At 41.8% G+C, this 24,444-nt stretch overlaps 2 protein-coding genes, 1 long non-coding RNA gene and 1 pseudogene across 9 annotated transcripts; 3 read left to right on the forward strand and 1 right to left on the reverse strand.

The window, feature by feature from the left end:
- Positions 1 to 3,801: 3,801 nt before the first annotated feature.
- On the reverse strand, positions 3,802 to 17,462 carry LOC110506497 (uncharacterized). Of its 7 annotated transcripts, none has more exons than XR_016492267.1 (7): positions 17,358 to 17,462; positions 5,333 to 5,428; positions 5,051 to 5,138; positions 4,834 to 4,946; positions 4,608 to 4,691; positions 4,337 to 4,444; positions 3,802 to 4,191 (listed from the first exon to the last, which is right to left on the reverse strand). It is a non-coding gene; the product is annotated as an uncharacterized LOC110506497 (long non-coding RNA). The 7 variants fall into 7 exon arrangements; XR_016492266.1 differs by lacking the exon at positions 17,358 to 17,462 and adding an exon at positions 11,258 to 11,328; XR_016492268.1 differs by lacking the exon at positions 17,358 to 17,462 and adding an exon at positions 11,258 to 11,328 and having other exon boundaries at positions 4,557 to 4,691.
- On the forward strand, positions 11,258 to 16,455 carry LOC110506495 (cytochrome c oxidase subunit 5A, mitochondrial). Its single transcript, XM_021586142.3, has 5 exons — positions 11,258 to 11,467; positions 12,399 to 12,515; positions 12,649 to 12,770; positions 15,154 to 15,278; positions 16,322 to 16,455. Exons 1-4 carry the CDS (start codon positions 11,395 to 11,397, stop codon positions 15,265 to 15,267), a joined length of 426 nt encoding a protein of 141 aa, XP_021441817.1. The 5' UTR covers positions 11,258 to 11,394; the 3' UTR covers positions 15,268 to 15,278; positions 16,322 to 16,455.
- Positions 17,406 to 24,397, forward strand: fam219b (family with sequence similarity 219 member B). Its single transcript, XM_021586140.3, has 6 exons — positions 17,406 to 17,664; positions 21,011 to 21,125; positions 21,256 to 21,349; positions 21,454 to 21,531; positions 22,162 to 22,213; positions 22,527 to 24,397. The coding sequence occupies exons 1-6, from the start codon at positions 17,590 to 17,592 to the stop codon at positions 22,674 to 22,676; spliced, it is 564 nt and encodes a 187-aa protein (XP_021441815.1). The 5' UTR covers positions 17,406 to 17,589; the 3' UTR covers positions 22,677 to 24,397.
- Positions 19,053 to 19,908, forward strand: LOC149971387 (28S ribosomal RNA; annotated as a pseudogene; the record flags this gene model as incomplete).
- Positions 24,398 to 24,444: the final 47 nt, after the last annotated feature.

Raw genomic sequence — 24,444 nt, forward strand, 5'->3', positions numbered from 1 at the left:
GTCTAGAGCGGACACAGCCATTAACCTCCTTCTCAAACCCATTAAATCAATCTGAGCAAAGCAGAGAACCCAAGGTTGAATAAAAAAAATGCTGCGACTGCAATAAAGCCCAAATGGAACAAATCGTGTGTCCTCAAGACTGGAGAAAGGTTATCACTTCAGGTCGCTGTTATCATACAGTTAACAGCTTTCAGTGAGGTGCCTGAGGAACGGCCAGTCAGTGATGCTGGTCACATAGATAGAGGCTCTATAAGTAAATCTCCTATCGACCTGCTGAATCCGTTATCAAGCATGACAAATTCTGGGCCAAGTGTAAAATCCAGAGAGGGTAATTAGGGAGAACTGGATAGTGTATACCTGAGTGAGAGGACAGATAAAAAACTGTGACAAAAGCATTACCCTAGAGCCAAATCACATGTGGCTGGTGAGAAATAGCATATCAGATGAGACAACAAGATACCATATGAGTGTGTGGTGGACAAGAATACACAAGACGGAAGTCTATTTCCCCAATGGCATTGGTTTTCTATGAAGTACCACTTCTTTTTGTATGGAACACGTCAAGTGGTATTCTCCTAAAAGATATAGGCCTACAACTACACTGAACCAAAGTATAAACGCAACATGTAAAGTGTCCCATGTTTCATGAGCTGAAATAAAAGATCACAGAAATGTTCCATACGCACAAAAAGCTTATTTCTCTCAAATGTTGTGCACAAATGTGTTTACATCCCTGTTAGTGAGCATTTATCCTTTGACAAGATAACCCATCCACCTGACAGGTGTGGAATATCAAGAAGCTGATTAAACAGCATGATCATTACACAGGTACACCTTGTGCTGGGGAAAATAAAACACCACTTTAAAAGGTGCAGTTTGGTCACACAACACAATGCCACAGATGTCTCAAGTTTTTAGGGAGTGTGCAATTGGCATGCTGACTGTTTCAGCATGATAATGCATGACCCCATGAAGCAAGGATCTGCACACAATTCCTGGAAGATGACAATGTCCCAGTTCTTCCATGGCCTGCATACTCACCAGACATGTCACCCATTGAGCATGTTAGGGATGCTCTGGATCGACAGCATCATCCAGTTCCCGCCAATATGCAGCAACTTCGCCATTGAAGAGGAGTGGGACAACATTCCACAGGCCACAATCAACAGCCTGATCAACTCTATGTGAAGGAGATGTGTCGGAAATGGTGGTCACACCAGATACTCACTGAATTTTCTGATTTCTGATTTTTTATGGTATCTGTGACCAACAGATGCATATCTGTATTCCCAGTCATGTGAAATCCATTGATCAGGGCCTAATTTATTTATTTCAATTGACTGATTTCCTTATATGAACTGTAACTCAGTAAAATCTTTGAAATTGTTGCATGTTGCGTTTATATTTTTGTTCAGTATACTACTACTACTACTAATAATAATAAATTTTAATATTGATTAATAATAACCCTTTTCTGTTTGCCAAAACCTACCAATGACGTGGATGTGGATTAAGGCTCTCTGATTCAGAGCGGTTGGATTAAATGCTGAAGACACATTTCAGTTGAATGCGCATTTCAGTTGAACTGACCAGGTATCCCCGTTTCCTCTTCCTTTCCCACTGCATAAAGAATGAGAATAAATTCATTTTGAACTTGTGATAAAAGTGTGCACTCTATTGCTCTCCCCCCCGCTGCAGCAGATGAGAGCGAGGTCTCTCGGATGGCGTGGGAGTTTGCTATCACCCTGCCTCCAGATGGTTCCATCTTTTCTTATCTAGAAGAATGGGTGCTGCCTCCATTCCCTTATCTGGGAATCCTTTCAATTGAATATTTACTGGGCCTATGTTGCTTTCTGCCTGTGTTAGCCCGACTGAACACACTATTCCTCTTGCTTGGGAAGACAGGCCGAAGGGTTTTTCTCTCTCCCCCCCCCCCCCCCCCCCCCCCCCTCCTCATGCACATTCTCACTCTCCATCTCCCTAGTTAGGGAATGGGACAGTGATTGATTATGTGATTATGCCAGAAAAGAACGTAAGGTTAAGCTGGGAGCAGCACGGAGGTATTAATGAATGACCATACAGGGAATATGTTCAACAATAGAGAAAAGTATGTATGGATTATGACAGGGGGGAATACCTCCTCCATCTTGTGTCAAGAATAGAATAGATGGAGTTAATCACTTTTTTCCCCCACACTCTTATTTCCTTCTTCACTTTGTACACCACGGATTGAGGCACACTCAAACAGCAATTGAAAGCGTCTTATTGCAATATAACTGGCTGGCTGGGGTCTATCTGCATGAACAAACCAGGGCACAGCTCCTCCCTGGTAAGTGTCTCGAAATGTCTTTGCAAAAAACACTTTTCTGAAATTCCTCCATGTTGGATTAATCAGTGCAGTTGAGGATATAATTGCAGTGCTGAAGTCAAAGCTGTAAGTGCAGATAATGAAGACTGAATAAATGACTTCCAGAATTCAAAGTTTAAAAATTATGAGAATTGCAGCGACCATTGTGCCCCTGATATATATGCTCTAAAATCGTAGAGGGCCACAAAACAAAATGATGGGATTTTAGTTTGTTTTATATTGATGCAAGAGTAGCAAGGGTTCACGGAATTGGTATAGAACAAATGAATCTATACCGCAAAATTATATTTCTGATGTGCAAGCTGATGATTGAATGATAAAATTGACAATTGAGAAGAAAAAAATAATTTGGCCTAAATGGTGGTTTTAATTATTTGCCTGTCTTCTGAAGCTTTCTCAAAATTCTCAAAGAATCTCCAATGAAATAGTTAGTCCGGGACTAAATGAATCAGTGTCCAGGAAACAGCCTCTCACTGTGTTATATGGGTTATTGTAAAATTGTGAAAGCTGTCAATTTGGATACTTTATCTGGCTGTTGCTGCCCTCTGGTGGAGGTGAACTATTATAGAGGCCTACATTTTGAGAGGACATCAGTAAATAACAGTTATATATGCTTCATGTTCAGGCCGTAAAGGGACTAGATGATGGAAAGACATGTTTGTTTTGGCACATTGATTTTAAATGGTTCTGTACATTTATTGATTGATGATCCTCAAGTTATCGCACTTAGTCTAATTTATAGGGCTTGTCATGCCAAATAATGTCCCCCGGCCAAATAGTGTCCCCCTCTAAGCCACAATGGAATTCGACAAACTATTAGCGTCCGATGCTATATCAACGGTGTGTTGACCTAATGATTAGAATTTTGTAGATCGTTACAGACTAAATGACTTTATTTTCATAATCGCTATGCAAACAAGACTTATTTCCGCAACAATTTCAATGTTTAATTAAACAAGTTTTGTTTAGCTAATAAAATGAAAACATTCATTTGAACTACTTTTGGGTACCTTGTTAACATTACAACATGAAATCCATGTCTTAAACGTTAATACGTTTCGGAAATGGCAAAGAAAACGTGTCATCTGCTTGACACATGAAAGTACTTACCTTGCAGATCACGAAGTCAGCTAATTTCCACTCCATTCATATGCAAATCCGTTTGATTCATACACTGGCTTGTCTGGCTGTCATGTTTTATTTTAACCTGCACTCCCCCTATCTACGCTGAAATAATATCATTTCCGTAGTCCTCTATTATGATCCTTTTTTTTCTTCAATCTATTGTATTGTCCTCGGATACAACAATGAATCATGTAGAACAAATAAATACCATCAAAGGATACCTTACAGCTTACAATAATGAACACCTTGTGAAACAGCTGTGAAAAACAACCTGGCAATATTTAAGATTTGAATACAAACTTTGATAGTTTTTGGTACAGTTGTGTCATTCATTTATTTTCACAGATTTTCTGTACACTTACATGGCAATCATAGACTAAAATACTGAATTATGGTGTGTGGAATTCTGTCTGTCACTTGTTCTCAACAGGCAGCCAGTCTCAGAAGGGGGACTTGAAGAGGGAGACGGCAAAGTCCAGGCACTGCTGCTCTCTTTGTTCTGTGTGTTTACAGTGCTAGTGTTTTTAGTTCATCTGTGTATCTCACATATTATGTGTCCAGTATGATAGAGCAAGGAAACTTTCTTAGCAGATAATGACAACAACAGTGTAGATGATGTAAAGAAAAGTTGGAGGATGGTTGGTAATGGGGGACATCAGGTGGGTCCACGTCTGGGTGTTGGGCAGAACCTCTAGCTGCTGGAGAACAGGAGCAGAGTTAAAAGGAACAGGGTAGGAGACAGACGTAAACAAGCAAACACACAGGTTACACTTCACTGTGAGAAAATGTGATGGATTAGTGCAGTGTTAAAAAAATAAATTAACAACGGGTAATCATATTTACCTGGTCAAAAACCTCCACTTCCTTCTCAGTCCGTGCCTGAAGGTGGTCCTCCAAGGCGTTCTAATCTGGTTCGACAACTTCCCCCACTTCAGGTGGGGTTTCAGTGGTCTGAAAGATCGTTATACAAAAATAGCAATAGACAAACAACAACACTAAGTCAATCACAAATTTGAAATACTACAGTATATGCAATAATTGTATATACAATTGCATTGTTTACCTCAGTCAACAGCTGCGGCTCCCGTCTGCTGTTGTGTGCAAAGAGAATTACCTTCAGGTTGTTCTCCCACCCTTCCTGGTATCAAGGGGCTTTCCCATGGCAGTCTTGAGGGTCTGGTTGGTCCATTTACCAAACCTGGAGGAGGGGGTAAGAAAGCGATATCTATTGACAATGTAAGATATTGAAATATGTCTGATTATGTACCATGGAAAAACAAATAGTAAAAAATAAATAAAACAAACCATTGGTGGCAGAACATAACCTATAACATCCGTACCTTGTTCCACCGTTCATGACCTCAGTCAGGAGACCGAAGTCATGACCTCAGGAGAACCGTGGGTGTTGAAGATAGTCCACCATCGCCTTGGAGGCGGCCTCGCTAGTCTCGTCCTTGATGGGTATCATACAAAACATTTATTTTTGGTTCCAAGCATCATTTTTAACGGGTTACAGAAGGGAATTTAGAGTTAAGCACGTACTCTTCCTTTACTGACCTTAATGGGTATTGCCTCCACCGACTTGGTAAAGTGATCGGTCACCGTCAGACACCAGCTGATGCCATTCCTGGATTTCGTGAAGGGTCTGATGAGGTCCACCCATAACATTTAAAATGTTAGAGAGAAGATGACCTTATTCTTACCCATATCTGTCATACAGTGTGCAGATTTTTGTAATTGTAAGGATACTGACACACACATTCTATGATATTGAACTGCCAAATAAAGTAACCATTACAAAACAACTTATCAGGGCAAAATTTTAATTGGAACACTTACCGATCATGTGCCATGTTGAAACAACTTTGATGGGCTTCAACTCCGGTGCCAGTCTTTGCCTTCTCAAACGTCTGGCATGCTAGACAGGATACTGACCTTTAGGCAAAAAGTGATATATTGAAACATTGTGTGCTCTCTGATATGACAATAAAAAAATTAAAAAATTGTATACAATCTAAATGGACCAAAAAGAGACAATATAAAAAACTGGCAATGGCAATGTGAGAAAATTATGGTAACTAGTCTGGCCCTAATTCAGTTTATTTTCTTCTCCATACCCCCTCCACACACACACACACACACACACTGTGCTGGCTCACAGAAAGAGTGGGTCATCGTAATTTTGGTCAAGGCAGGTTCAGCAACTGAGGGAGCTGACTTAAATGAGTGAGCAGCTGATGTGCCCCCAAAACTGCAAAACCTTATCAGGCAGCTGGTGCTCATAGCAAGCCTCACCAGACAGTTTCAGTCCATATCGAATGTACAGGATGGAATTAAGGGTCTGCAAGGACATCTGATTTCTAAGTTTGCTTTTTACCACCCTCATCTGGCTGAATACTCTCTCGACTTCAGCATTTGAGTGTGGCAAGGACAACACAGACACAGCAGCCATGGCAAGTTCTTGAAACGGGTTGATATCAGCTGCATCCCTGAACTTCCAAATCTCACTCCAGAAGCCCAGTGTGTTTTTTTCTCATTCCATTTACTAAGATGGATGGCACGCCATTGCTGGACAATCTTGTCTATCTCTGTAGGGGAGTAGCCAAGGAGCTTGGCTATTCTCCAGGGCTCTTATTGTGCTTTAGAGTTTCCTCCACATTGAAAACTGACATGTACTGCAATGCTTCAATATTGTCCGGCAGTCTCACCCTAAACTCATTAGTAATGGGGATGGTGAAGGCTACACGGCGCTTTTGGACATTGTTTCATCCTCAGGCGCAAGGTGGAGCTCAGCTGCCTCAGACTCAAAAAAGGTAACCAAGGTACGGTTTGGGACTGATGTATCCATCTATTGGCCCTTTGAGTACATCAACATTTGCCAGTGGATTCAGCTCACAGACTTGATCAGGCTTACCAAGCTGTCAAGTAGCTTAAGAGGATCTACTAGCTCTCCCTCAAAAGCCTTGATGGCCAACTGTACCTCACCCAGCACAACTGTACCTCACCCAGCACTACTGTACCTCACCCAGCACTACTGCACCTCACCCAGCATTACTGTACCTCACCCAGCACTACTGTACCTCACCAAGCACTACTGTACCTCACCCAGCACTACCGTACCTCACCCAGCACTGACTTCAAAAAAGTCAGATCCAATATGTTTTAAGGATCCCTGTACATATAAAACCTCAGCCATGTTGCAGTGTTCACTGTACATATAAAACCTCAGCCATGTAGCAGTGTTCACTGTACATGGAGTATAAAACCTCAGCCATGTTGCAGTGTTTACTGTACATATAAAACCTCAGCCATGTTGCAGTGTTCACTGTACATGGAGTATAAAACCTCAGCCATGTTGCAGTGTTTACTGTACATGGAGTATAAAACCTCAGCCATGTAGCAGTGTTTACTGTACATGGAGTATAAAACCTCAGCCATGTAGCAGTGTTCACTGTACATGGAGTATAAAACCTCAGCCATGTAGCAGTGTTCACTGTACATGGAGTATAAAACCTCAGCCATGTAGCAGTGTTCACTGTACATGGAGTATAAAACCTCAGCCATGTTGCAGTGTTTACTGTACATGGAGTATAAAACCTCAGCCATGTAGCAGTGTTCACTGTACATGGAGTATAAAACCTCAGCCATGTAGCAGTGTTCACTGTACATGGAGTATAAAACCTCAGCCATGTAGCAGTGTTCACTGTACATGGAGTATAAAACCTCAGCCATGTTGCAGTGTTCACTGTACATGGAGTATAAAACCTCAGCCATGTTGCAGTGTTTACTGTACATGGAGTATAAAACCTCAGCCATGTAGCAGTGTTCACTGTACATGGAGTATAAAACCTCAGCCATGTAGCAGTGTTTACTGTACATGGAGTATAAAACCTCAGCCATGTAGCAGTGTTCACTGTACATGGAGTATAAAACCTCAGCCATGTAGCAGTGTTTACTGTACATGGAGTATAAAACCTCAGCCATGTAGCAGTGTTTACTGTACATGGAGTATAAAACCTCAGCCATGTTGCAGTGTTTACTGTACATGGAGTATAAAACCTCAGCCATGTTGCAGTGTTTACTGTACATGGAGTATAAAACCTCAGCCATGTTGCAGTGTTCACTGTACATATAAAACCTCAGCCATGTTGCAGTGTTTACTGTACATGGAGTATAAAACCTCAGTCATGTTGCAGTGTTTACTGTACATGGAGTATAAAACCTCAGCCATGTTGCAGTGTTTACTGTACATGGAGTATAAAACCTCAGCCATGTAGCAGTGTTTACTGTACATGGAGTATAAAACCTCAGCCATGTTGCAGTGTTCACTGTACATGGAGTATAAAACCTCAGCCATGTAGCAGTGTTTACTGTACATGGAGTATAAAACCTCAGCCATGTAGCAGTGTTCACTGTACATGGAGTATAAAACCTCAGCCATGTTGCAGTGTTTACTGTACATGGAGTATAAAACCTCAGCCATGTTGCAGTGTTCACTGTACATATAAAACCTCAGCCATGTTGCAGTGTTTACTGTACATGGAGTATAAAACCTCAGTCATGTTGCAGTGTTTACTGTACATGGAGTATAAAACCTCAGCCATGTTGCAGTGTTTACTGTACATGGAGTATAAAACCTCAGCCATGTAGCAGTGTTTACTGTACATGGAGTATAAAACCTCAGCCATGTAGCAGTGTTTACTGTACATGGAGTATAAAACCTCAGCCATGTTGCAGTGTTCACTGTACATGGAGTATAAAACCTCAGCCATGTAGCAGTGTTTACTGTACATGGAGTATAAAACCTCAGCCATGTAGCAGTGTTCACTGTACATATAAAACCTCAGCCATGTAGCAGTGTTTACTGTACATGGAGTATAAAACCTCAGCCATGTAGCAGTGTTTACTGTACATGGAGTATAAAACCTCAGCCATGTTGCAGTGTTTACTGTACATGGAGTATAAAACCTCAGTCATGTAGCAGTGTTTACTGTACATGGAGTATAAAACCTCAGCCATGTTGCAGTGTTCACTGTACATGGAGTATAAAACCTCAGCCATGTTGCAGTGTTTACTGTACATATAAAACCTCAGCCATGTTGCAGTGTTCACTGTACATGGAGTATAAAACCTCAGCCATGTTGCAGTGTTCACTGTACATGGAGTATAAAACCTCAGCCATGTTGCAGTGTTCACTGTACATGGAGTATAAAACCTCAGCCATGTAGCAGTGTTTACTGTACATGGAGTATAAAACCTCAGCCATGTAGCAGTGTTCACTGTACATGGAGTATAAAACCTCAGCCATGTTGCAGTGTTCACTGTACATGGAGTATAAAACCTCAGCCATGTAGCAGTGTTCACTGTACATGGAGTATAAAACCTCAGCCATGTAGCAGTGTTTACTGTACATGGAGTATAAAACCTCAGCCATGTTGCAGTGTTCACTGTACATGGAGTATAAAACCTCAGCCATGTAGCAGTGTTTACTGTACATGGAGTATAAAACCTCAGCCATGTAGCAGTGTTTACTGTACATGGAGTATAAAACCTCAGCCATGTTGCAGTGTTCACTGTACATGGAGTATAAAACCTCAGCCATGTAGCAGTGTTTACTGTACATGGAGTATAAAACCTCAGCCATGTAGCAGTGTTTACTGTACATGGAGTATAAAACCTCAGCCATGTTGCAGTGTTCACTGGACTTGGTGACTGCGAAATGCAGCCAAAGCTCCACCCACTGGTCCAAAATGCGTGAAACCGCGGGTTCAATGGAGAGCCAACATGTGGCACACAACTTGGTTATCTGTAAAGGTTTCCCCCCACAGTTGATGGTCTCATATATGGCCTTGTAGGCCTCCCTGCACTTTGGAGACACTGAAAACCAGTTATAAGTCTCTTGTACCAAGTACCCCACACTAAGAGGGATGGCGTCATTGGAAGCATGACTTACAGCAAGCTGCAGAGAGTGGCACACACAGCGAATAAGAACCAGATGTTTGAGGCCATACTCCTCCTTCAGCACTTTATGGACCCCATTGTTAATCCCCGTCATAACAGAGGCATTGTCAGTCCCTATCCCCAGGAGTTTCTCGTGGGGCCCACGGCAGCACCTGCTGCTCGTTGAGAAGAGTAAGAACGATGCGTGCTTTCACGTCAGTCTTCAAAAGTCTCCAACAACAGCAGAAAAAGTCACTAGATTTGTCGCTAGTCGATTTTTTTGAAAATGTGTCGCTAGAGGGGTCTAAATACTCGCTAAATATAGCGACAAGGTCGCTAAGTTGGCAACACTGAATATAACTTCCCACATCCTCCTACAAGGTCAAATAGAGCCAAGCAACCAGCATAATAACGGACGCTTTGGTTTATTACATAATCCGGTCAGAATGTTGCAAGCTAGGACTCATCGAATCCTATTGTGACGTAGGGGGGACACTATTTGGCATGACAAGCCCAAGCCCAATATTGGACTCTAACGTTACTCCTTAGTCCAAGGACCTTACATTTCATATGATATGTTACAAATTGCAATTTGTATGATATGTTACAAATTAAAATTTGTGGCTAACATTCGCTTGGTAGCTAACAGTAACCTTAGCTAGGCTAGGAGTTAGGGTTAGAGTTAAGGTTAGCTAACATGCTAAGTAGTTGCTAATTAGCGCAAATCCTAAACCCATCCTCATTTCATTTGCCTTACGTAACCTTTTGTCTCATGTAAACATACCAAACATAACATATACTAATTAGAGTGTCCCGGATTTTATGTACTATTTTACCTCTGGTCAATGAGACCAGGCTGTCCGTTTACACACAGGTGTTCAGATAGCTAATTAGCAAAGGTCGTCCAATCTTTCTTCCCTGTTTCCGTACACAAGCGCAGTAACATGGACATATGGCCGTCTGGGAACACTAACACTATAAAAAGGTGTGTATCAATTTAACCTTTGTTTTTCGAAAATGATTTCTCACTGATTGGAAAGAGTTTGTATGCTTCCCAAACCATACTGCATGCAATGCATTGTTTAAATGTTTTTATTTAACTAGGCAAGTCCTTTAACAAATTCTTATTTACAATGACGGCCTACCCCTGCCAAACACTAACGACGCTGGGCCAATTGTGCGCTGCGCTATGGGACTCCCAATCACGGCCGGTTGTGATACAGCCTGGAATTGAACCAGGGTCTATAGTGACGCCTCTAGCACTGAGATGCAGAGCTTTAGATCGTTGCGCCACTCGGGAGTCCCATAGGGGTTTCCTTGTTAAAAAGAAAACTCCACCCAAAAACTGTATTTTGACATTTGTTTCATTAGTCCATTGTTGACAAGCAAAGCATGTTGGGACTCAACAATGGACTAATTACGCATACCAAAATAGTTTTGGGTGGAATTTTCCTTTAATGTTCAGACCTAGCTTCACAGCTCTTAACAAAACTCCCCCTTCCTTCATCCAATGATTTGTGTGTAATGTAATTTAACCAATTTAATATTTCGACCATTTGGTTTCTATAGAATTAAGATAAGTGTTACGATGCTTTTGGCAAACCCAGCCTAGAGCTGCGTTCGAATGCCCCAATTATCAGTGGGTAATGTAGCCTAGCTAAAAAGAGAGGTGTTCCCCAGTTTATTTACTGCGTTAGGCAGGTTAACACCACCATAGTAGTGTGTAATATATGAATGCATTACCTTAAGGTATATGTGCATTGTATGCATATATTTCCAACTGGTAGTTGTTGATAGACCTTCAAGGTGAGACTAACAGCCTACCTCACTCGCGCGGTTGTCTCCTAGCACGTAGGCCCTGCGGTTTTGCGCAGGCGCAATTGCTTCCCTTTTCGATGTCCCTCTGAATCTGTTCCTTAGCATACGACACAGTTAGCCACTGATTCTCACCGGTCGGCAAGATGTTCAGAGCAGTTGTTCGACTTTCAACCTCTGGGGTACGGAGTTTAGCGCGGATACGACCATGTTACTCGGGTAAGACTGACGGCAAAGCCTATTAAATGGTATATTTATTCATACAATTGTTTGCCTTTCGTGTTAACCAGTTGTCCATCGCAAATAGCCATAAAGCTAGCTAACGTTAGTCGTAAATGGTATGTAACGTTAAGGTAGTCTCACAAAACTCGACATAGTTTACACTATTAGGCTAATTCAATGCATTGCGGTAAGTATATTAAGTCACAAATACTGTTAAGTTGTGTATTGTGGTCCTACACAGATGGTATTCGCTGTATGTAGCTAGCTTAAAGCTAAGTCAATGGGACTGTTTGCGTCAGGGTGACATTGATTTTCATTTGATGGACATTTATGGACATTTAACATTTATTGGTGCCCTTAGTGTAGTGACATCACGTTCATAAATTTGTCATATCCAGTGTAAATGTATAGATTCCATGAGACAGCTAGTAAACTTTAGCATGTGTCCTTGTGATGACCCACGCTTCAGTTTTTCGAGGGAATCACAAGTGCACAACAATGCGCAGCAATTCTAGACCTTGCGGTCAAACCAGTGTATGGTCATGTCCTACACCATCGACTGCTCTTGAGATCTGTACACTCAGTTATGGCTAGATTTGTGCTGTGAAAATAAACTGAGTGTCTTGTTATTGACCTCTGGCCCAGTTAACCAGATTGCTGTAAATATACATTCCTTCCCTGCAAGCTAAGGGGATATTGCAATTTAATGTCAAAGGTCAGTTTCCCCTAGAATAGATCTTAGTGTAGTACACAGGCAAAGTACTCAAAACATACTGGGCTGCAAAAATCTTATCTGACAGAAGGTGTAGGTTATGGATCACCTGCTTTTTCATGAGAATGGAAGGGTGTGTATTTTTTTTTCAGCCAAGCATCTATGAATAGTCCTTGACCTATATAATCTAGAATTAATTTATTTTCTATGTTGCAGCTCCTTTGGCCTCCCGATGCTACTCCCATGCCAAGGTGGAGACAGATGAGGAGTTCGATGCCCGTTGGGTCACTTATTTCAGCAAGCCAGACATTGATGCCTGGGAGCTGAAGAAAGGTGATCTTCTAAAGATGATTGAAAATAAGTTTGCACTTTTGCCGACCGGTCTGTCATTTTCTTTCAGTCCTTGAGTTGGAGACTAACGGATAGCCGGATTTAAAAAAGTTAACAGTATGCTTGAATCCCATAGGCATGAACACATTAATTGGCTACGACCTGGTACCTGAACCCAAAATCCTCGACTCAGCTCTTCGTGCTTGCCGAAGGTTGAATGACTTGGCCAGTGCCATCCGCATCCTCGAGGCAGTCAAGGTGAGCTACACAGCTTCCCCTACTACATATCTCAATAAAATAAACATATGTATTTTTGGTATTTTACAGTGCAGTCGGGAAGTGTTCAGACCCCTTGACTTTTCCCACATTGTAATGTTGGCCTTATTCTAAAATTGATCACATTATTTCCCCCCTCAATCTACACACAATAATGACAAAGCGAAAACAGGTTTAAATGTTTCTGCAAATGTACTAATAAAACATACCTATTCAGACCCTTTGCTATGAGACTTGAAATTGAGCTCATGTTTCCAATGATCATCCTTGATGTTTCTATAACTTGATTGGAGTCCACCTGTGGTAAATTCAATTGATTGGACATGATTTGGAAAAGCACACGCACCAGCCTATATAAGGTCCTAGTTGACAGTGCATGTCAAACCAAGCCATGAGGTCGAAGGAATTGTATTTGGCTTCGGGACAAGTCTCTGAATGTCCTTGAGTGGCCCAGCCAGAGCCCAGACTTGAACCTGATCGAACATCTCTGGAGAGACCTGAAAGTTGCTGTGCAGCAACGCTCCCCATCCAACCTGACAGAACTCAAGAGGATCTGCAAAGAGGAATGGGAGAAACTCCCCAAATACAGGTGTGCCAAGCTTGTCGCTTCATACCCAAGAAGAATCGAGGCTGTAATCACTGCCAAAAGGTGTTTCAACAAAGTACTGAGTAAAGGGTCTGAATACTTGTGTATATATATATATATATATATATCACACACACACAGATAAACCCAAACATTTGTAAAAACCTGTTTTTGCTTTTCCATTATGGGGTATTGCATGTAGATTTGGGGGGGGGGGGTCTAAGAATAAGACTAATGTAATTGAAAAAAGTCAAGGGTTCTGAATACTTTCCGACTGTATTAGGATCCCCATTAGCTGTAGCAGCAGCTACTCCACCTAGGGTCCACACATGACACAATACGGAACATTAGAAGACAACCGCTCAAGGACAGAACTACATAAGTGTGGATATACTCGCTGCTTTTATATCGTATGTCAAAATGGAAAATCTCTTTACATTTCAATTTATGCCATTTGGTTAAAAGGAGCTACATGTACAATTTTTGCATTGTAATTTCTGAAAATGTCAATATACTGAACAAAAATGTAAAACGCAACATTCCCTTTTGTGGGGGAGAACTCCTTCTGATTAGGTGGGCCTATTGCAATTCACCTAGCTTCCACATGAGCATACATTTAAATGACTTCCATTCAGACAAATCCACCAAAAGCACATTTTTGAAGATTCCAGTAGCTTTGCATATTTCAGGGGAACCAGTATTCATACTATTGACTTTTAGGGTTTGGGCTATTTCTTGTATTTGGTGGAAGCAGACTTTAATCCTCACATGAGCCACCTAGCTGTACAAAAAGAACAGTCAAACTCCTTAATTAGTAGGTGTACCAATTCCTCATCCTTTCAACGTAGCCAACTATTTTTTGTTACCTGTTATTTAACTAGACTAGCTGGAAGGTTCACAGCATAATCTATTTTTATGCTATACTGAACAAACGCAACATTTAACGAGTTACAGTTCATATAAGGAAATCAGTCAATTTAAAGTGAAATTAGGCCATAATCTATGGATTTCACATGACTCGGCATGGGCACAATATGGGTGGGCATAGGCCCACCAAATCAGACTTTTATTTGCAGATAAATTCATTAAAAATCCTACAATGTGATTTTCTGGATTTTTTTCCCTCATTGTCTGTCATAGTTGAAGTGTACCTATTATAAATTACAGGCCTCATCTTTTTAAGTGGGAGAACTTGCACAATTGGTGGCTGACTAAATACTTTTTTGCCCCACTGTATATAGAGAAATTAACATGACATTTTCTGGCAACAGCTCTGGTTGACGTTCCTGCATTCAGCATGCCAATATCATGCTCCCTCAACTTGAGACATCGGTGGCATTATTGTGTTGTGACACAACTGCACATTTGAGTGGCCTTTTATCCCCAGCACAAGGTGCACCTGTGTAACGATCATGCTGTTTAATCAGTTTCTTGATATGCCACAACTGTCCGGTGGATGGACTATCTTGGAGAAATGCTCACTAACAAAATATAAACATTTGAGAAAAATATACTCTTTGCATATGGAACATTTCTGGGATCTTATTTCAGCTCATGGGACCAACACTTCACATAGTGTTTATTTTTGTTCTGTATATGTCACTTTTTTGTGAAATTGGGTTTAACATGTAAAATAATTTTGATTTAATTTCCTTTGAATTTATTCACATAATATATTCGTATTTTAGGAAACGTATAGAATGGTACACAATATTCAACCTGTATGCCTTTTTTGTAATATTCCCTATGGTGAACTTCATCATCCTCTCTCTGTAACAGGACAAATCTGGCCCCCACAAAGATATCTACCCATACCTGATTCAAGAACTGCAGCCCACTCTGATTGAGCTGGGTATCTCCACACCTGAGGATCTGGGCATGGACAAATTATAGACATCCTCTGGGTGAGTGCTTACACATTGAAAAGTGAATGCTCTGGGCCCAGTTTCTCAAAAGCATCTTAAGGCTAAGTTCATTGTTACAACCTTTGTAGGAGCATTGTTAAATCTGAGCCGTGTCCCAAAACCTTTGTTCCTAAAGTTGCACTTAAACGCATGTTATTTACCAACTGCCTCAGACCATTTGTAGAACAGCGAAGTGCATCGTTAACTGTTAGACAGATCCCCACTAAACATAGAATCAAGATGTTTCAGTCTGTGACCCCATAACTTCACAACGAAGTTGAATACAAATAAAGTTGCCAATGTCTCTGCAAATATTAAACAAGCAAAGGATGATGACTGCATTAAAAAACAAATAGCCTATCCAAAGTATAGGCTACATAGGCCTATATTTAAATTAGTTATGTTTATTCAATTGAGTTTTATTTTGTGCATTATAGGGTAAGCTGCCTCAATATTAGCAGCCATAGGTGATAATCTCTAGGAGCTGATACAGCATCAGTATTGTGGAATAATTCTAATGTTAAAGGTGCAATGTGCAGAAAAATCGCTCCTCCATTTCCTGGTTGCTAAAATTCTAGTTTGCCTAATTTCAGTTGGATAAAACAAGCAGTCATTGTGTAGAGAATCATTGTACTGCTCTGAAATAACTTTTCCATATCAATGTGAAGCTGGTGTACAAAACCAAGACACTAAAACTAAACTTGAACTGGAAGCATAGATATAGCGCACATAACAGATCTACCGCATCTTAGGCTTGCTTACAATGAGTGACATCTATAACCCATTTCTATGTGAACTTGGTCTGGTTGCCCAGAAAGTTACATACTGCAGCTTTAAGGTAAGATGTCAATGGAGAAAGCTGGCCTGAGAGCAGCGCTGCCTTTCTTTTGATCCTATCAGTATTGACACATGCCTCAACGACACGATAAGCGAATGTTCTCTCTGCATGGTCTTTTGGGAAAGGCATGTTGCATCTTTGGGCCCTTCAGTTCTCTTCATTTTTAAATCAACTAATTAAATGTTTCCTTTTCATTTCCCATCAGGTCATCTGGTGGCCAACGAGATGAACCACTTCTCTTCAAGTCTCTGCCTTGTCCTGGTGTCTGTATGATGTTGATTTAATCCACTCTCCTGTTGTGTACAAAATTATGGATTTAATAAAGCAATATCTATTGACGCTGCTGTCTCAATGGTAAGCTTGATTTACTGGCGTGTAGACACCTTTTGAATTAATGGGTTACAATGTTCAATTTCTAAACAAACCTTTTCTCAATTAAATCAATTATGGGCTTTTCAGACCACTGACATATACAACAATCTTATGTTTACATGAACATATGGCAGACCCAAACATTTAACCTAACTAGTAGTATGTACTTTGATGCATGTCATAACACTGCTGGGTCGAAACTGATGTAAGATGGTAGTTCAAGAAAGTTGAGGACAAAGGGATTAATTCCAACAATGGGTTTGGTCAGCATTCACTTTGATTCAATGCAGAGGGGTCTTGTAATTCTGTCAGGTTTTGCACAAGCTCTCAAACCCTTCTTCCCGTAGTGTATGGTGTTCAGCGGTTAAACTGCGCCCACGGCTGGCTGTTAAACGTCAATGATTGCTTGTGGGCCGGTTTTCGAAATATGTCCCTTCTCTCATTTTAGCGATAAATAATCTTAAAACACTAACATCAACTAGCAGATTTGCAAATAGCTATATGTTGCGTGCTTCCTCCGTTAACGTTACACATGCTAGATTGCTAATTAGCACTGGTGGTCGTCTTCCTGAAGTGCTGTGATACGGCCGTTTGGGAACACTAACCCTAAAGGTGTGTGGTAATTTAACATTTTGTTTTCTCAAAATAATTTCACACCTATAATGAATGAACATACGTTATTTCCAAAACTTTACCGCAAGCGTCGGGGCTCTTAACAAAATGGTCCCCGGGAAGAAGTTACCTTCATCAATAGGTGCTAGCCAAAATGTAATTTTGCACTAGCCCTGTTAGGTGGCCCCTTTTGTTGAATATTGCAATAATCAGACAGAATTTGATATTGGTAATACTATCACCAGAAAGTTTGTTACCTGTTTGCTACCACTGAAGTTCTCCCACCTTGTGGTTTCTGATGTCATGGGGTAGGGATGAAGGAAGGACAGTGAAAGTAGTCCAAGGCTTCTGTTGACAGGAAGCGGAAGTGGTCCTTAGACTAGCTAGCAGGAGGAAAAGACAGCAGCGATAAGACATCCTTTCATGGATGGTTGGAAATACAGTCAACATGCCTGTTTTAGCGTATAAAGCGTGAACATTCCCACCAACATGAACAACATTATGGAGGAACAGGAGAGGGATACTCTCCTTGCTGCTGTGCCCGAATCCCAAGTTTTGACGCCGGTAACTATGTTTTGGCTAGCTAGCTAACCAATAACACGCAATCTGATTTCTGGCAACTCTGTTTTCAAATGACAGCCAACCTTGCTACCATTCTCTCAGCGTATAACGTTACTTGGCTTGTTATTTACTGTTTACGTTAGCAAAGTTTGTAAGTTAACCATGCTAGCTACAGATTGTACACCAGATATTGAGAACGTTATTTAAATATGTCATTTAGAAGACGCTCTTAACCATTATTGCTCTGGATAAGTGCCTTGCTCAAGGGCACATCGACATATTTTCCACCTAGTCGCCTCGGGCATTCGAACCAGCGACCTTTTTGTTACTGGCCCAACGCTCTTATCAGCTTGGCTACTTGCCCTATCCAGCAACTTGTTTAGGTTCACTGACAAATATTAAAAAGAGGGTATGTTCAACTGCGTAGAATACACACCAATATGTTTTTTTTATATTTCAAAACGTCTTGTATAATCTTAACTATTCCGTTAACCCGTTACACTCGTGGGAATATGGCTATATTGCAACCGAGGTAAACCAGATTCAGGTTGGATATTCGCCTGTAGTTTTCCTTACCTCCACCAACAGCAGTTGGCAGTCAACATAGTGACAAATCTAATTTTTCAAATTTCAATAGCTCTTTAACCATTACTCCTAAAACTTTAAAAACAGGTTCTAGCTAACCCGATGGCATAGACACACATTGCACACGCTTTTTAATTTTTTACATCTTGCACTATTTAATATTATTATAATATTTTTTTTTCAATAGCTCCTTGGTCATGTGACCAAGTGACTTCAAACAAGGTTCAAAATGTACACTCAGCAGACCTACACATTGCACACACTTTAGTTTGTCCATTTTCATCTCACATGTTTTTACATTAGTTTTTCAAACTTTATAATTTCAATAGCTCAATAGTAATGTGACACTCGTGGTAAGGATTGGCTCTTAGGGCTGGGTCAGTTGGGCTGGGGTGCGAAGCGGGGCTGGGCTCGAGCCGCGGCTGGGGGAGCAGTCGCTCTGTCGCCCTTTTTTATTTTATCTTTTTATTCCACCTTTATTTAACCAGATAGGCCAGTTGAGAACAAGTTCTCATTTCCAACTGCGACCTGGCCAAGATAAAGCAAATCAGTGCGACAAAAACAACAACACAGAGTTACACATAAACAAACATACAGTCAAAATCTATGTACAGTGACTGCAAATGTAGAAGATTAGGGAGGCCCTCCTCTCGCCATCATTGGAAGTTAGTTGTGCGGCCCATCTCATGGTTTCTCGTGCGTGGTCTCGCAAGGAGCTGTATGTGGGTGTTCGTCCGGGTGGTGTCCGTTGGCCGGCCGAAGGCGGACCGGTGGGGAGGTTGGGTCCGGCATGTCAAAGTGAAGACCATGTTGAGCGGGGAAAGAAGACCATGTTGAGCTTGACTCTAGTCTGGCACTGTGAAAAGACATGAGAGGTGTAGAATAAGTGGGAGGCCTTTGCCGCCGGTGAAATACCACTACTCTAGTCGTTTTTTCACTTACTTGGGGAGGCGAGCCCTGGGTGCTCGCGCCGGGTGCGACCCGCTCCAGGGACAGTGGCAGGTGGGGAGTTTGACTGGGGCGGTACACCTGTCAAACGGTAACGCAGGTGAGCTTAGGGAGGGCAAAAGCTCGCTTGATCTTGATTTTCAGTTTGAAAAGTTCATAGCGATGTCGCTTTTTGATCTTTCGATGTCAGCTCTTCCTATCATTGTGAAGCAGAATTCACCAAGTGTTGGATTATTCACCCACTAATAGGGAACATGAGCAGAGTTTGGACCATCGTGAGACAGTTTAGTTTTACGCTACTGATGATATGTTGTTGAAATAGTAATCCTGCTCAATATGAGAGGAACCGCAGGTTCAGACATTTGGTGTACGTGCTTGGCTGAGGAGCCAGTGATGCGAAGCTACCATCTGTGGGATTATGACTGAACGCCTCTAAATCAGAATCCCCCCCTAAACGTAACGATACCGTAGCGCCGCAGATCTTCGGTTGGCCCGGGTTAGCCTTCCTCTTTTGACAGGTGAGTAGAGCCGTTCGTCACGAGGTTGGGGTGCAGCCGGATAAGTTGCTGCCCCTCTCCTGATGCACCGCATGTTTGTGGGGAACCTGGTGCTAAATCACTCGTAGACGACCTGATTCTGGGTCAGGGTTTCATACGTAGCAGAGCAGCTCACTTACTGCGATCTATTGATAGTCAGCCCTCGATCCAAGCTTTTGTCTGGGCCAGAGGCCAGACATAGAGTGTGAGAGAGAACAGGCAGGTGGGTAGAAGACATTGACATTGGGCTCTGGATAGGTAGGGGGCTAGGTGGTGGTCGCCCATCCGCCAGGCCCGTCTTCTGGTGGGATTGTCAGTCAGGTTGGGACTCGCTATAGAAGTCAAAAGGTCACCAGGTGCACGATGAGGCCTCCCCCAAGGCTGGGGGCACTCAGAGTCCAAGCAGGGACGGCCGGACTCGGGCTGGGGGCATCACTCAGGATGTGGAGGTTGGGTTGGGGACTTAGTCTCTGAGTGGATAAAAGCGGGCAGATTCCAAGCGTTATTATGAGCCGTCCTCCACTCAGCAGCCTCCATTGCTATATGGAAATGGCTAAATTGAAATGTTTATTGCAGAAGAAATATGAAAAGCATAGCTATGGTAGCAATTGAAACGGAAGAGTTTCACAAAGTTAATGACACGACTGAATCCAAACAGAACACTGGTATTTTTATGATATAACCAAATATTTTGGGTGTCCTTTACTGGACAGCCCTATACAAACCGCCAGCATAGATTTGAACTAACCTGTATTTGATAACACTTTTTATGGTCTTGATTCGGGTGTGACCAGTTGCAGGTGATTCGTTTGAATTTTGAAAATGCTCAGTTATTAAAATAAATGTTTTTCTCCATGAAGTAATCCAACAATGTTAATGCCACCATCTTGTCAATTAAAAACCTTCTCTCATTGAGCGACACTGGTGAGTCATGACATGCAGCACTTTGGGAAGTGTCATGATCATGATGGCACTCACCTGTGACAAACAATGTGAGAAGATTTTAAATAGACAAAATGGCGGCGTAAATATTGTTGGATTACTTCATGGAGCAAAACATTTATAAAAAAATGGATCATTTTCTAAATTGGTGGCAATATACTTGGCTAGTTATCTTTTTGAGTCAAATGAGAGGCTAATGGCAGGGCTAATTTGTAGTTGTGTAGCAGCATTAAGGGCAAGGCTGTTTTCTGTAGTTGTCTTCCAGGGATCCTCTATTTGTAACAGAATCCGCCAATCCGCCATGACATTTCATACATTCCTGATTTTCACATGTCAAGGGTCCGGGCAATGGCAGCAGCTCAAGACCAAGGGCTACAGATGGGGGCATCAGACCTTTGGAGAAGAGGGGACCCTACATCATGTCCAAAGCCCCAGCCATTCACATGAAACTACGTAAGCACATCCCTGGCCCTAGATTGACACAATTCCTGTTTAAAGCCTTGTGATGATTCAGTGTTTCAGTGTCATAGCCTATGTTTTTATTTAAAGTGTTCTTCTGCATGTGACTGAATCCTGGCTTTAGAGAAACACCGTGAGATGGCCCGTAAAGCAATGAAGAAAAAAGGCCTTACCTCAGGCGGTCCAGTGATGCAACAGCCCAGGCAAGGAGGAAAGAGGTAAGAGATGTATGTTTGTAGGTGTGTATCATTGGACGCCTACAAACATGGAATTTGAGGTATTCGAGCTGTTACAATTCAAGTTTCTCTTGTTCCTCTTGTAGAAGTGTGAAGTTCAACAAAGGCTATGCTGCTTTGAGTCAGCACGCTGAAGAGACACTGGTAGCATTGGATTCAGACAGGTAAAGGACTACACACATATGGCGCCGAATGTTGATCTGCCAATCGTTCGGCGCGCTGGGATTTAGGGACCACACCCTGGTGGATGTCTGACATTGTGCAAATTATGGCCTCTGTTCAGAAGTACTTTCTCTGGCAAACACTATTGGCAAGGCACTACTAACTGCAGACAGGGTCTTTAGAGATTGTTTTTTTTACAAAGTTTTTTATTTAACCAGGCAAGTCAGAACAAATTCTTATTAACAATGACGGCCTACCTCGGCCAAACCCGGACGACGCTGGGCCAATTGTGTGCCGCCCTATGGGACTCCCAATCACAGCTGGATGTGATTCAGCCTGGAATCGAATCAGGGTCTGTGGTGATGCCTCTCCACTCAGATGCAGTGCCTTAGACCGCTGTGCCACTCGGGAGCCCGTATAGGGCTGGAATTCAATCCAAGTGCGCCTGGTCAGCAATGCACATTTTAAAAAGCAATTTTCCCACGTTTGCATAGAACACATTTATGGTAAACGCTGCATATGTTGACTCAATTGTAAATGACCTTTAAATGGCACATTGTCCAAATCTGAGATCGGATTGAATCCCAGCCTAAGAGTTTTCCTAATGACATTATCTTGTCTTGACCTTGCAGTGATGATGAGCTAGATGTCGAGCAGTATTCCTCGGGATATTCTTCAGCTGAGGTGAGTGTGCCCAGTGTGAAAGAGTGTATACTATACTCAGACCATGCTTCTACATAGAAAGGCTTGTTCGTTGAGCAGCAGTGCTCTCTATCAGGAACAGGGTTCAGTTTTTATATAAAATAGTTGCCCTTATAGTCAACTGCACATCTATTCATATTTAAACAAGATTCAATACAAGTATATACAATGTAAAAAAGAAAATCTGAAATCCACCTACAATTTATATTCTCCTCACACATTTTTCTTACACCTCCTGTCCGCATACCTTTTTGAATTGTCATTCCACGGCTGACCTGTTGACCTCTCTGTGCAGGTACACCCAGACCTGAGCAGGCAGCTGCTGCAGGATGGATACCGGCTGGATGAGATTCCTGACGACGAGGACCTGGACCTCATTCCCCCTAAAGCCATGGGTTCCTCAGCCTGCTGCTGCGCTGAGGCCCCGTCGTGCTCCGTGCAGTGAGGAGGGCACTTAGTGCTGTGACCTGGCTGACCCTGCAGCTCTGTGTTTAAAGACTGGACCTCTGTTAACCTGACCTTAGCCACTGTTTAAGTCAAGGAAGGCCTCTTGTTACCCAAACCCTACCACTGTCTAAGCATGGAACCCCCCTAACACTTTAAACGCCTAGCCACTGTTTATGCAGTGCTCTCTACACCCTAACTAACCTTAAGCATGGACTGAAGTCATCCTAAGCCTTAGCCACTGTCCAAGCAGGGCTCTCTGTCACCCCAAAGGTTGACCTCTGTGTTATTTTGGATCTAGATGAAATGCTAACCATGCAGCAGCCCCTCTGAATAGACAGGTGCAGGGTGATTAGTCTCTGGACATGCACTATGCTCCTTCACCTGATGGAGAAGGTCACTGTCTTGTTGTCCTCTTTGGCATACCTCTCCCAGGTATATTTAAACATAGAAAATTGATATGCATACAACAAATGTCCTAGAGCGGTTTGAACGCCAAAGTTTTTCCGCAAACTTGTCTTGCTCCAATTCCCTTTCAAAGTAAGCCCTTTGAAAACAAACCTGAACATTCCCTAACTTTAGATATGTTGATTGGCATTTTTAATACATCTTCCTAAAATTCCCTGTTTCTGTTGCAAATCCTTGGTATTAATCTTGGGTCTTAACCTCAAACCCTTGTCTGTGGCTTTGACACTACATGGTTTACTTGTATGTGAATTAATGCTTTAAATTGTATAGGGAAATTAGCACTTACTCATGTCAGGCTGCCTTTCAATGCTTTTTCCCCAAAAAAGTGTTATATGTTAAAGGGTTACAAAATGGCACTGTTTTTACTGTAATGTTACAGCAATGAGAACTGGTCAATCTTGTCCTGTGTGTTAGAGGTAACATTACATCCCATGGTGTCACTGAGGTTAACCACTACCTCCTGACAATGCTGTACACAATAACCTACTTGATCCTCTGCCTACTACATATAGTAGTTACTAGATACTCACAGGGACATGCATACGATAGGCGATCTGAACAGACAAGTCACCTACCTGTTGTTACATTTGGATCACTCTCACTCAGCAAATTGTAAATTTACCCACCCGTATGTTAGTGTTTTGGTATCTTCTGATTTTTAAATCAAGCAGTACATTGTCAGTACACTAAACATTTTGAAGAATTCTGTCTGTGTTGTCAGGCATTAGAATGGGTGATTCTCATCACTCGAGCCCTTACATGTGTGGCTAAAGATAAGTGTGTTTGCTAGTTGCTGTTTATCAGTGCAGACTTAATGTGGAAGTGTGTCAGTCCGGCGGTGTTTACACAAGCGACCCAATTCTGATATTTTTTTCACTAATTGGTCTTTTGACCAATCACATCAGCTTTGAAAAAGAGCTGCGGTGGAAAGTTCTGGCATGATTGGTCCAAAGACCAATTTAGCAGAAAGAATATCAGAATTGGGCTGCCTGTTTAAACGCAGCCATTGAGTGCTTGACCTGTGTGCTAGATAGATAAATATTGCACTCAACACCAACTGGTGCAGTCAGTACACTGCACTCGCCTGTACTATGCAACTAATGGGACAATCTGCTTAAGTATCCTAGTTAAAACAATATACCAAGTGTTACTGAGTGCTAAATGTTTTTTTAAAAACTTGAGTTATGTATAGGAAACTATTTTTATTTGATTATAAAGATTGTTTTGCTATATTCAATATAATTAATATGCACACGTCCTGTTGTAATTTTCTTCTGGTTTGCTGGAGGGGATGTTACACC

Source organism: Oncorhynchus mykiss, chromosome 26 (genome assembly GCF_057628025.1).
Source record: "Oncorhynchus mykiss isolate SJ-2025 chromosome 26, ASM5762802v1, whole genome shotgun sequence".
In the NCBI taxonomy this organism is placed as follows: Eukaryota; Metazoa; Chordata; class Actinopteri; order Salmoniformes; family Salmonidae; genus Oncorhynchus; species Oncorhynchus mykiss.

Bases quoted from the DNA above. Each gene is read 5' to 3' on its own strand.
- LOC110506495 (XM_021586142.3), top strand. From the start codon at position 11,395: ATGTTCAGAGCAGTTGTTCGACTTTCAACCTCTGGGGTACGGAGTTTA. The intron at 11,468-12,398 runs GTAAGACTGACG...TCTATGTTGCAG, and splicing joins GATACGACCATGTTACTCGG to CTCCTTTGGCCTCCCGATGC. The intron at 12,771-15,153 runs GTGAGCTACACA...TCTCTGTAACAG, and splicing joins GCATCCTCGAGGCAGTCAAG to GACAAATCTGGCCCCCACAA.
- fam219b (XM_021586140.3), top strand. From the start codon at position 17,590: ATGAACAACATTATGGAGGAACAGGAGAGGGATACTCTCCTTGCTGCT. The intron at 17,665-21,010 runs GTAACTATGTTT...TCACATGTCAAG, and splicing joins AATCCCAAGTTTTGACGCCG to GGTCCGGGCAATGGCAGCAG. The intron at 21,350-21,453 runs GTAAGAGATGTA...TTCCTCTTGTAG, and splicing joins CCCAGGCAAGGAGGAAAGAG to AAGTGTGAAGTTCAACAAAG.